Source organism: Schistocerca nitens, chromosome 4 (genome assembly GCF_023898315.1).
Source record: "Schistocerca nitens isolate TAMUIC-IGC-003100 chromosome 4, iqSchNite1.1, whole genome shotgun sequence".
Classification (NCBI taxonomy): domain Eukaryota; kingdom Metazoa; phylum Arthropoda; class Insecta; order Orthoptera; family Acrididae; genus Schistocerca; species Schistocerca nitens.
In genome coordinates, this window is record NC_064617.1 from 919,550,186 (window position 1) to 919,562,736 (window position 12,551).

Below are 12,551 nucleotides of genomic sequence, written 5' to 3' on the forward strand. Positions count from 1 at the left end.
AAGAAGATATGAATAGTTCATCATTATGAGTAACATAAGACTCCCAAAACTCTTGCATCTGGGATAGAATCGCCCATAGCAGTGTTGCCTCTCTTGATATCCTAGCCTGTCAGGACGCAAAGAGTTTGGAGAAACATATAAATAGTTTATCGTGATGAATAAGATCCTACTTTCAATATTCTTTCACCTGGACTGGAATACGACGTGCGAGGAATTCTCCAATGGCAGTGAGGATTCGCGTAATACCATGGCTTGTGTGGACCAAAAACTTTTTGAGAAGTACATGAACATCATGAGGTATAAGATACTGCTCCCAATATTCTTTCACCGGTGCTGGAATCAGATGTCTCAGGAATTCGCCGATGGCAGTGGGCTCTACCATGATATTCTAAGCTGTTACTTCGGAGAAACATATGAATAGTTCATCACAATGAATAAGATCCTACTGCCAACATTCTTTCACTTGGGCTGGAATTCGGTATCCCAGGAATTCGCCCATGCCAGTGGAGGCATCCATGATATTCTAGCCCGTTAGGGCTCAAGCAGTTTGGAGAAATACGCGAATAGCGTTCGCAGCATCTCAGCCCAGACCTGAGTGCATGTAAATTTCAGAGCCTGTGGTAAGGAAGACCAATTTATGTTCCAATGCAGCTATCAGGTATTCAGTAAATATTATCATTTAACAGCTATCTTTGCATCACCCATAATACATTCGATCAAGAGTTTAGCAGACTTTCACTCACCACGTTGGGTGCTATGTTTAGAGGTGACTATCCATATGTGTTTCCTGTTCAGCAATCTATAATTGTTATGCAGTGAGTATTAAAGGCTGCAGGCTGTAAACTCAGGATAGTGAAATTTACTTTGAATGTTAGCTGTTGCTCTCAGTAATGCGTGGTTTTTAGTAGTTAGAAATTACATCATCTGTAGAAGCAGGTGAACCAGTTGAGATGGACGTAGAAACCTTTAGTCCTCTGGACTTGTCCTTAATCCAGTCTACTTGGGCACATTTTCAAAAACATTCCCACAACGTGAGAACTGGTGTATATTTGTTTAGATACCCAATAATAGTTGTACCTGTTGAGAAAAAACACCAGTTTTACGCAGTAGCTGATAGGTGTTGTAAAGGAAATGGTACAGAAAACATGAAAGTATTATATTGGTTTCGGTGATATTTATTTATCTGACTAGGAGGTATTTCGCAGTACAGGAACTCTGGCCCAGTTGAGTGGTTCAAAATGTGCACCAGCATAAGATGGCCTTTTCTAATGGATGCTTTTATTCGTATACGTTTACAGGTAGGTTGCGTCAGGACATTTAATAATTATACACGAGTATGTACATAATAATTAAAAACACCAACACTTTAATTCTATACTTTTCTACACAATAGTTTTAAGTAGACGTGAAAATATTCCTGTGACTGAGGGAACAGTACGGCAGAGGAGCGTTGCTTCTACAACATAACACGGAGAGCAGCGAGCGGGTGCGGTTCTGGTGCAGGGTGGTGCGGGGGTGGGGCGCCTCAGTGGTCGCCCTGGTCATAGTGGCGTGCCAGCATCGGCGCGTTCCTCTTCACGAAGCCGCTGAAGCCAGATCGATCGATCTCATCGAAGTTTTTCTTCACGAAACGGTCAAAGCCAGAGCGGTCGATTTCGTCGAAGTTCTTCTTGATGAAGCTGTTGAAGCCGCTCCTGTCGATCTCGTCAAAGTTTCTCTTCTGGCTGCCGAATGTGATGCCACTGGAACACACCAACAGACAAGCTTTAGCTCTCAGACACGGTTCATTGCTTTGATACAATTTATAGTGACGCAACTGGACTGAGGATTTATTAGTAGGGAAGACCAGACAGGTGCACAGTACTCGGCAGCAGAGTACACAAGACTGATGCCAGTTAAACGCAGACAGTCAGCAGGGATTCCCCAAGTGGTGCCACTGAGCTTATGTAGTGTGTTGTTTCTTGCAACAACTTTATGAGAAAGCTTGGTGATGTGCTCTTTGTAGCTCAGACTTCCACCTAGAGTTATTCCGAGATATTTTTGCTCCATAAAATCAACCCCATGCCACTGGTTACCCGTACTGAGTCACATCCCTCCACCCCACTTAAGGCGGAAACAAGCTCTACTGAGGGAGGCCAAGAAAATCTCTGCATCACCCTCTCTACCACTGCACCAGGAATTCTGTCATCTGCCACAGCAACGATTGCGATCAATAAGACCATTAAGTGTTACTGCAGGACAACTCATTGATCTAAATGAAAGCTGGAAGCATGAATGGTCAACAAAAAAATGGTCAACAAAAACATTGGGAACAAGAGCCCATCACCTAGATCCCACAAAGAAGCCAAAAGGTTTTGACCTACCGAGGAACCTTTGGTGCCGCCTCAACAGGTTAAGGACTGGACATGGTTGTTGTAGGTTCTTCAGGTACAAGTGGGGATGGATCAGTTCACCAATGTGTGAATGTAATCAAGAAGAGCAGACAACTGAACATTTAGTCCAACGCTGTCCACTTCATTGATACCCTGTAATTCCGGATGACTTGTTCACTCTCACATCCAGCTTAATTAACTGGTTGAAAAACACGGACTTTAAGGTTTAATCTTGTCTAATATCATATGTTCTGGGTGACCAAAAAGTCAGTATAAATTTGAAAACTGAATAAATCACGGAATAATGTAGATAGAGAGGTACAAATTGACACACATGCTTGGAATGACATGGGGTTTTATTAGAACCAAAAAATATAAAAGTTCAAAAAATGTCCGACAGATGGCGCTTCATCTGATCAGAATAGCAATAATTAGCATAACAAAGTAAGAAAAAGCAAAGATGATGTTCTTTACAGGAAATGCTCAATATGTCCACTATCATTCCTCAACAATAGCTGTATTCGAGGAATAATGTTGTGAACAGCACTGAAAAGCATGTCCGGAGTTATGATGAGGCATTGGCGTCGGATGTTGTCTTTCATCATCCCTAGAGATGTCGGTTGATCACGATACACTTGCGACTTCAGGTAACCCCAAAGCCAATAATCGCACAGACTGAGGTCTGGGGGAACTGGGAGGCCAAGCATGACGAAAGTGGCGGCTGAGCACACGATCATCGCCAAACGTTTTGCTGTCCAGCGCCATCTGTCGGACATTTCGTGAACTTTGTTTTTTTGGTTCTAATAAAACCCCATGTCATTCTAAGCATGTGTGTCAATTTTTACCTCTCTATCTACATTATTCCGTGGTTTATTAAGTTTTCAAATTTATACTGACTTTTTGACCACCCGATATATTGTATAAAATCATTTGCCTTATGTCAACTGTATATTGTATAAAATCACCATACGATTAAATAAATAAATAAAATAAATAGTAGGAAAGACGCAGCATATCATCATAGAGGGCAAGTCATCAACAGAAGTAACTGTAGGTGCTTGCCAGGCAAGTGTTTTCGGAACTTTGCTGTTCATGTAGTATATTATTGATCTGGCAGACAATATTAATAATGGCCTGAAACTTTTTTGCCGATGATGCAGCTTTTTATGATGAGATACAATGTGACAAATTTCTCAAATATTCAGTCAGATCTTCATACGATTTCAAAACTGTGCAAACAATGACAATTTGTTTTAATTGTTCAGAGATGTGAAAATATGCACTTCTCAATACGATGTAGTATCCAGTGATTAAAATATCAATTAGTCATAAAACAATCAGCTGACTCGAACAAACACCTGCGTGCAACGAACTGTAGGAATCAGAAAGATTACTTAGGCTCAGTTTTACGTTAGGCAATTGACAAACATCGGTTCGTTTGCACGTTATTAGGAAAATGCAGTCTACAAAGGAGGCTGCTTAAAAATCACTTGTTCATCTTCTGTTACTGCTAGAATATTTCTCAAGCCTGTGCAAGTAATAGCGGATAGACTAGTAGGGCGTGTTGCAGGTATAAAAAGAAGGGCGGCACGAATGGTCAAACTTTTGTTTAAGTCATTTTAATTCCACATTTTCAAACTTTCAATTTTTGCCCCTCTCTGTTCTTTTGACATTTTTTATTGTAGTATCCCTTGCTGTCTGGGTTAGTCGACTCCATCATTCTGCCGACTTTTTGCCTGACTAGTATTCCTTCAATGGTCGTTTTATTTTTATTTGACTGAGAGTGTTGGGTCGTCCAATTAACCCCAGTCTGTACTTTATATGAATTGACTGTAAGTACTCTTACCCATTATTTACTAAATCATTTGTGGGATATAGCCAATATTCGTTGTTGTATTTTTCCCCATATACCTATTCAGATGTAAACGTTCGGAAGCACTTGTTACAGTAAAGGATATTTAACAACTGTTGCGGTTCTTCGTTCATCAAAATGTATTTCCACAGCTGCCGCTACACTGAGTATGAAGTGTTCTCTCACGGGATGGTGTCACTGAAATGTTGAAGACCTGTACTGGAAGATGCTTGACCATACACTATCTGATCAAAAGTACCCGAACACCAGTATATAATGGTATGATGACGATGAGGTCCCATACTCAGGGAGGAGCGTAGAGGACGATGCGGGAGACCCGTGGGCCGACTAGGCAGGGTCTTAGCGGAGGTGGTTTCCTATTGCCTTCCTCCGACGGTAATAGGGATGAACGACGATGATGAAGACGACACAACAACACCTAGTCATCTCGAGGCAGGGAAAATCCCTAACCCCGCCGGCAATCGAACCCGGAACCCGAACGCGGGAAGCGAGAACGCTACCGCAAGACCACGAGCTGCGGGTATATAACGGAGAACTGACCACTAAATGTCACGAGAGGCGGGCTAGCCAATTTTACAGGGGAGGGGAGTGAGGGGGGGGGGGTGTTGTGTTGTCAGTAGCGAAGCAGTTGCAGCGGAATGGACGTCAGGAGAGCTCAACGACGAAGACTAGTAATTGGATGTGACCTGATTGACAAGTCCATCAGGGACATTTCAACTCTTTCAATGCTATCCAACTCGACTATTGGTGTTGGGCCTGTGAAATGGAAACGCGAAGGAACAGCCACTGATGAACCAAGACCAAGCAGACCGCACGGTACTGACGGGCAGGCACCGTCGAGCAAATGGTTGTAAAACATAGCACGAAATCAGTGGAAGAAACCACTCGTGAGTTCGAAAGCGTTGCCAGCAATCCAGCTAGCACATTGATTGTGCGTAGGGAGTTGAAAAGAATGAGGTACAACGGACGAGCGGACCCGCAAGAGTCACACATTTTTGTAGTCAGTGCTAAGCGACGCTTGAAGTAGTGTAAACAGCGACGCTACTGAACAGTGGATGGCTGTGAGTGAGTGGTCTGCAGTGATGACCCACGCTATACATCATAGCAGTCCGACGAACGGGATCGGGTTTGTCGACTGCCTGGCGAACATTAATGGGCGTCGTGTGTAATTCCAATGAACCGAAGACGACTATCTGCCTTCCCCACAACTGCCATTACATGCTTGTCCCACTTCATATAGCTCTGCAATGTTACGCCCAAATATTTAATCGACGTGACTGTGTCATGCGCTACACTACTAATTGAGTATTAAAACATTACGGGATTCTTTTTCCTATTCATCTGCATTAATTTACATTTATCTATATTTAGAGTTAGCTGCCATTCTTTACACCAATCACAAATCCTGTCCAAGTCATCTTGTACCCTCCTACAGTCACTCAACGACAACACCTTCCCGTAGACTACAGCATCATCAGCAAACAGCCGCACGTTGCTATCCACCCTATCCAAAAGATCATTTATGTAGATAGAAAACAATAGCGGACCTACCACAGTTCCCTGGGGCACTCCAGATGATACACTCACCTCCGATGAACACTCACCATCGAGGACAATGTACTGGGTTCTATTACTTAAGAAGTCTTCGAGCCACTCACATACTTTGGAACCAATCCCATATGCTCGTACCTTAGTCTGCAGTGGGGCACCGAGTCAACCGCTTTCCGGAAGTCAAGGAATATGGCATCCGTCTGATACCCTTCATCCATGGTTCGCAAGATATCATGTGAAAAAAGGGCGAGTTGCGTTTCGCATGAGCGGTGCTTTCTAAAGCCGTGCTGATTCATGGACAGCAACTTCTCTGTCTCAAGGAAATTCATGATATTCGAACTGAGAATATGTTCGAGAATCCTGCAACAAACCGATGTTAAGGATACTGGTCTGTAATTTTGAGGATCCGCCCTTCTACCCAGTTTTTCTCACATGTGTGCTATTGAGCCACACTGGGGCATAGTATTCAGCAACAGAACAGACCAGCCCTAAGGCAGCGCATTGCAGTGTCGTAGCTCTTGCGTCCCATGAGGTACCACTCAGCTGTTGCAAATAATATGGCTGTACATTTCTGGAAAATAAGCTGTTTGTATGGTAAAGTAGTTTTCTGTTCCCACAGGGTTGATTGCTGTGAGCCCCCAAGCCATCGGTATGCTTGATTTAGATGGCCGTCCTCGAACCCCGCCAATCAGGGCGACTGATTTCGATGTATGTTTCCATGTAACCACCGTAATTCTCGCGCTGGCCGCTACGCGGCTACTGGCAGAATAGAAACTGCAACAGCTGTGATAAGGTAAGATATCCGTGAAGTGATCGTGGCAGTCACTCCTGCCATGGATACTCACGGAAATGAAGCATCCCAATGGTCAGAGGCAAGGCGACTCACCGAAATCAACCATCCCGATGGCAACAAATACCTATTATATCCACGGTGTTGTTCCTGGATCACGCTAAACGTGGTTTCTAACCAGTCATTGAAACAGCTGAAGATATTGTACTATTCGATCAAATTTGTAACATGAAAGTAACGTTCGAATATAAATATCAACCGTCAGAACACGATTTTTACACTTACACTGTACATGAAACGTAGAATCAAACGTGTCGGTTCTTTACTGCAAAAGCAGGTACACTCAATTTTTTTTGGTAGAAATAGTAAACTGCCGATCAATTGCAAACTAGAAAGATTATGAAAACCCCTTTACCATGGTTTCAACGCTTTGTACGAATGGAAAACAATGGTTTCCCATTTGAAAATAATAAAGCTGACCCCGCCCACGGAAGAGGGGTGGATATTAGGTGGCCAGTTGTAGCACACATGTGTACCCTTTACTAATCTTAACCTTTCACCTAGAACATTTTTTTCGTATGAGGAACCGTTTTCGAGATATTTAGTTGTCTCAAGTTAAAAGAAACACACTATATATATGTAAGTGCAAGTGTATATGCAGAACCCCAATCAAAGCCTCTCTTGAAGGAAAATAAACCATTCTAGATGTGACAAGATCGGTGCTTCCGGAAACCATGATGGCACGTTGGAGTTAGTTCGCCAGAAAAGCCATAGTATGTGTGGTGTGCGTACTGTAAGACCTTCGATACACACACCATCAGATTATTTGACTTGTCGCTCTAACGAAGTAGGCGAGTGTCAGCAATATGTCTCGTGGTCTTATCGTGGCGTGTTTATCTTCTGCCGTTAGGTCAGACCATAGAAATGCCACTTGCACGCTTAGAGTAGCAGATTGACGGTGACCAACTTTAAACAGAACTTGATTAATTTTCACACACATTTATTAAAATAATAAAAAAACATAGATATTACGTAACTTGATTCCGGATGCTGTTTACAATTGACAGTCTGAAGTTCCTTTGGTCTGGGTACGTTAATCTTATTCTCACATATCTCTGATACTTGACAAAGTGTCTATACATTTCTCTTCATGGCTATGTACAGGAATATGATAATCTTATTAGGCGCAGACTGAAACTTGACTATAGACTGGTACTGACATATGCAGACTAATGCAGACTAATGCAGACTGACTAATCAGAGGTCTGTACACTCGTTATAATACCTCGCGCGTTCATGTATCACTGCGTGAGTGTGATCTGCGAGGAGAAAAGGTTCTACGTTAGCAGCAATCTCATTAGCTGCGTTACATATTAATAGGAGGATCGGCGGAAGCAGAATCTGGTCCGTCTCTAAGACAGCGCCATCTCGTAGTGCAGAGACGGACGAGCGCTGTGCCTGCGCTGCTGTGCTTAGCAGGGCGCGCTCTAGTGGGAAAGTTGTGTACCCGCTGACTACGCGGAACTATGTACACAACAGTATGTGAATGTCATAAGTGGTGCAGTACTTGTAGAAGAAAAAGGAGTCGATGAAACATGACTGCTGTGCTGGGCGTCGATCATTTTCTCGTCGTTGCGACGGTCGAATGTGCTAAATGGTGTTTTATTTATTCTAGTTTTTATTTTTTTCTGGTGAAGGAGTTTCAGGAGACAGAATTTAGTATTTCCGCCTTTATTTTATCATTTTCTTTTTCGATGCTATCATGGCCAAGGCCCAGTGACTTTATTTTATTGACTGATTCACTCCAGTTCAAAGAATTTCTTAAATTTATGGATAACTCCGCGTTATAAGTATTTACGTTTAAATCTCGTTACTGTTTCTTTCATTGAAGGTGTCTTTTCTGGACTGAACAGAGCAGAATTGTTTCAGGATTAAATTAAATAGATTCCACTCCCAGTTCCCGGTCAAGATTTTAGGGTGACTCCCTTTGGCTGTTACACAAATGCCGGAATCAGATAATGTCCTCCTAAATAATGTCAAACGGGAGGTTCTGGTTCTTCTTTCAGCTCTCGGGGCCGTAGCTGAATTTGGTTTTAGAGTTCTGTGATGGCCTGTCACGCTTGACTGATTAAAAACTGCGAAAAAATTAAAGAACTTAACATACGAATGCTTAATCTCTCGGCGATGAATAAAAAATCTTCATGGGCTTCCAACGGCGTCATGTGGTTAAAATCCCACGAGCTTTCGACCGACTACTGCTCGGTCCTTGTGACTTCTAGGAACGTGAATATCCTGTCAGCTAGCGAGGGACTGACCACCAGTGACGTCACATTGCACAACATGGCTATATAAGAGGCGGGGGGGGGGGGGGCGGCATCGACAACGCTGTCCCGAATCGTACTATTCCTTAAACCCAACAAACCCGCCCATGACGCCTGCTCCCAACGACCCATCAGCCCCGCATCGGTGTTTAGCAAGGTCTTCGAATCGATCCTCTTCCAACTCACCTAAGCCAACACCTATATCTTACTATTAACCACTGTGGCTTCCATCCCAAATCATCCTTCGTTTGCCAACTCATATAACTCACTCATCTTCTGTCAGCTTAATAACCGAAAATCTGCCTTTTTTGTATCTCTTGTATTCAAATAATTTATGATAAAGTATGACATTCCGGTCTCCAGTTCAAACGCCAGACCAATCCACACCCAATGAATTATATGCACGTTGTTGTCTCTTTTCTATCCAATTATCCGTCGTTTATCATAATAAACACCAATTGCCATAGCTTCCATCCTTATACAAGAGTGCCCCAAATCTCGTCCCTCCATTGCTTTTACGCTGCTGATATGCACAAGCCACCCCACTCTGTCCGTCTCCAATGTGCTGATGTTTGGTTTGTGGAGCGGCCAACTGCGCCGTCATCAGCGCCCGTAGAAAGTCCCAACTTTTTCACACTGCAATTTTTTTACGCCCTCCAATCCAGCCACTGTCACGAATGATGATGATGAAATGATGAGGACAACACAAATGCCCAGCCCCCTGGCAGAGAAAATGCCCAATCCGGCCGGGAATCGAACCCGGGACCCCGTGATCCAGGAGTAGCAACGCTAGCCACTAGACCATGAGCTGCGGACCCAATATGCTGATGACGATCATCCCCCCCCCCCCCACCCTCCTTCATAGCTCTCCACCCAGAAATTCCAACAGTCTTTCCAGCGCCATTACTTCATACCCTGTCCGCAGCTCGTGGTCTTGCGGTAGCGTTCTCGCTTCCAGCGCACGGAGTCCCGGGTTCCATTCCCGGCGGGGTCATGGATTATCTCTGCCTCGTGATGACTGGGTGTTGTGTGTCTTTCATCATCATTGACTCGCAAGTCGCCGAAGTGGCGTCAGCTAAAAATGACTTGCAATTTCGGCGGCCGAACACCCCGCATGTGGTCTCCCGGCCAACAATGCCGTACAATCATTTGATTTCACTTCATATCCTGGTGCTACCAGTCATCCGAAACCTAAGCAATAATTATAGGACGAACTACTCACAGCTTGTAGCACCGTAACTTTTCGCTAATCATGTATGATCGTCCTGACAACTACCTAATACACCAAAATATCTCAGACTACCCCTTGACCATAAACTACACTATTAACAACGGAACAGAAATCCGACACTGCAGAGCCAGTGTTCTTAAGACGAACGATGCAATGTTTTTCCGAACATGGATGCACGTTCAAAAGAACAGGCACCTAGTCGACTACAGCCATTATGAAATACACGAAATGTATTCACAGTTGCGAATATGGACAACCATCAGGTGCCTTATGGAATGACGATGTACATTTGTGCCGGATCGGGAAGCGAACCCAGATTTCCCGCTGATCGCAAGCGCCTTCATGTCCGAAGGAACCTTGCGTCATAATTCGGAATAATACAGGCACTACAATATCGTATTTATCTGCTGACTCCGAGCAAGCGACTTTCAAGTAAAATATCTCCCCTGCACGGGGTTATACATAATGGATTTACGAGTACAGGTTGTAGAGACATGGTTGACGACATATGGAAGTTTCCGTCTGGCCGTGAGTCGTGCTCGGGTAGCCAAATGATTAGGCGACCGCTCGCGATAAGAAGGAAACCCTGATTGAGGCCGGTCCCGCACAAATTGTCATTGTCGTAATTCCGTAATATAGCTGTTGGTTGACCATATTCGCAACTATGAATACATTTCTTGTACCCAACAGGTACACTACAAGAGAATAAAACCACTAATCTGCTAACTGGCCGAAATGAGGATTTCAACCTATCGCAGGTCTGTACACCTATAGAACCTCGATTCCTTCACTCGTCTGCTATGCCATTGTAATCCTGATATCTGCTTCACCAAACTATCACTCTTTCCAAATGTGTGAATGTCACGCACTCCCCCCTTTGCATTGTATTGTATGTTAACTGGGGACCTAGAAACGAGGCTCCATCCCCGCCGCAGCCACAGTGGTCCACAACCCCACGACGACTACCGCAGACCACTTCACCCCTCCGCCGCCCCACACCGAACCCAGTGTTATTGTGCGGTTGGGCCCCCGGCGGACCCCCCAGGGAACGTCTCACACCAGACGAGTGTAACCCCTATGTTTGCATGATAAATGGTGGTGTACGCGTACGTGGAGAACTTGTTTGCGCAGCAATCGCCGACATAGTGTAGCTAAGGCGGATTAAGGGGAACCAGCCCGCATTCGCCGAGGCAGATGGAAAACCGCCTAAAAACCATCCACAGACTGCCCAGCTCACCGGACCTCCACACAAATCCGCCGGGCGGATTCGTGCCGGGGACCAGGCGCTCCTTCCCACTCCGGAAAGCCGTGCATTAGACCGCTCGGCTAACCGGGAGGGCCACTCCCCCCTTGGTTTCCGATCTGTTTACTCGCCCCTGCAAGAATACTTTACTAGCTCATCACTTTTCTTTCCTGTTCGCAAGCATTTTGCATATGTAGGGTACACAACCCGCAAACTCGACCCCAGTAACTACATTTTTCCGTCTAATTTCCCATCCTGGTATCCTGCTGCGCCCATACCGACATATTTCACCAACCTCACACCAGCACATTCCCCATGTCAGTTTCACATCCCGGAGCATGAAATCCGCTCTATTATGTAGTCTTTCTACCACCTGTAACCAACAGTTTTCGCCATCAGCTCAATTCAAGTTCCACACCATACTTCTCAACTTCTCCTGTTCCAAACTGTATCATACCGGCGCAGATCCTTCCGGTTTCAGTGCCGTAAAAAGCTCCGTCAGTTTTTTCGCAATCTCCCTCTCTCTTTTTTTTGTAAAAGAAAGAAACATCAGTGTGAAATTATTTTAATAATCTTTAAAAATTGTAAATATTTTATCTTTTTTGTGGTTCAAATCTATTTGTTTCTCTATAAATACTTATGGCTGAAGAGCTGCATGTTGTACTGGTGCCGCCGCAGACGAAGGAATGAAAATAAAATAAAGGGAAAGAAAGGCAACAAGGCACTCAGTTAGTACTTGACAACTGCCGAGGATTACTCAGTAAAAAACCTGTAGGATTTTAGCCACTTGATACGGCTGTACGGCCGAGAATATTTTGTTAAAATCAGCTTAAATTTGAAATGAAAAATCGATCTTACACTTATTTTATCTATAGTTCTTAGTACTTACAGGTTATAATTTTCTAACTACTGAATTCAAAAAGTTCATACAGAGACTGTTTCCGCCATTTATTACTAAGAGTATTTTGTCTTGCGTGGGTGTGCTCTTTATCGGCACGACTGCTAAAAATTCCCAGCTTCAGACACTCGGTGTTTCACCACTTCTTTTTTTTCCAAAGCCGCTTTGAAAACACCAAGTGACGTTCCCCGCAGGTGTAAACGAAAAACGCGCAGACAAGTAACTGCAACTGTGTACACACCGCTATGTTCATTCCATCTAAAGCGCGTCCC

General features: G+C 44.1%; 1 protein-coding gene across 1 annotated transcript in view; it reads right to left on the reverse strand.

The window, feature by feature from the left end:
- Window positions 1-1,169: 1,169 nt before the first annotated feature.
- LOC126252218 (orcokinin peptides type A-like) overlaps window positions 1,170-12,551 on the reverse strand; it is a 416,558-nt gene continuing 405,176 nt past the window's right edge. Inside the window, exon 4 of the mRNA XM_049953089.1 lies at window positions 1,170-1,742. Coding sequence (XP_049809046.1) covers window positions 1,526-1,742 — 217 coding nt within the window. The 3' untranslated portion in view covers window positions 1,170-1,525. The remainder of the gene's footprint in view (window positions 1,743-12,551) is intronic.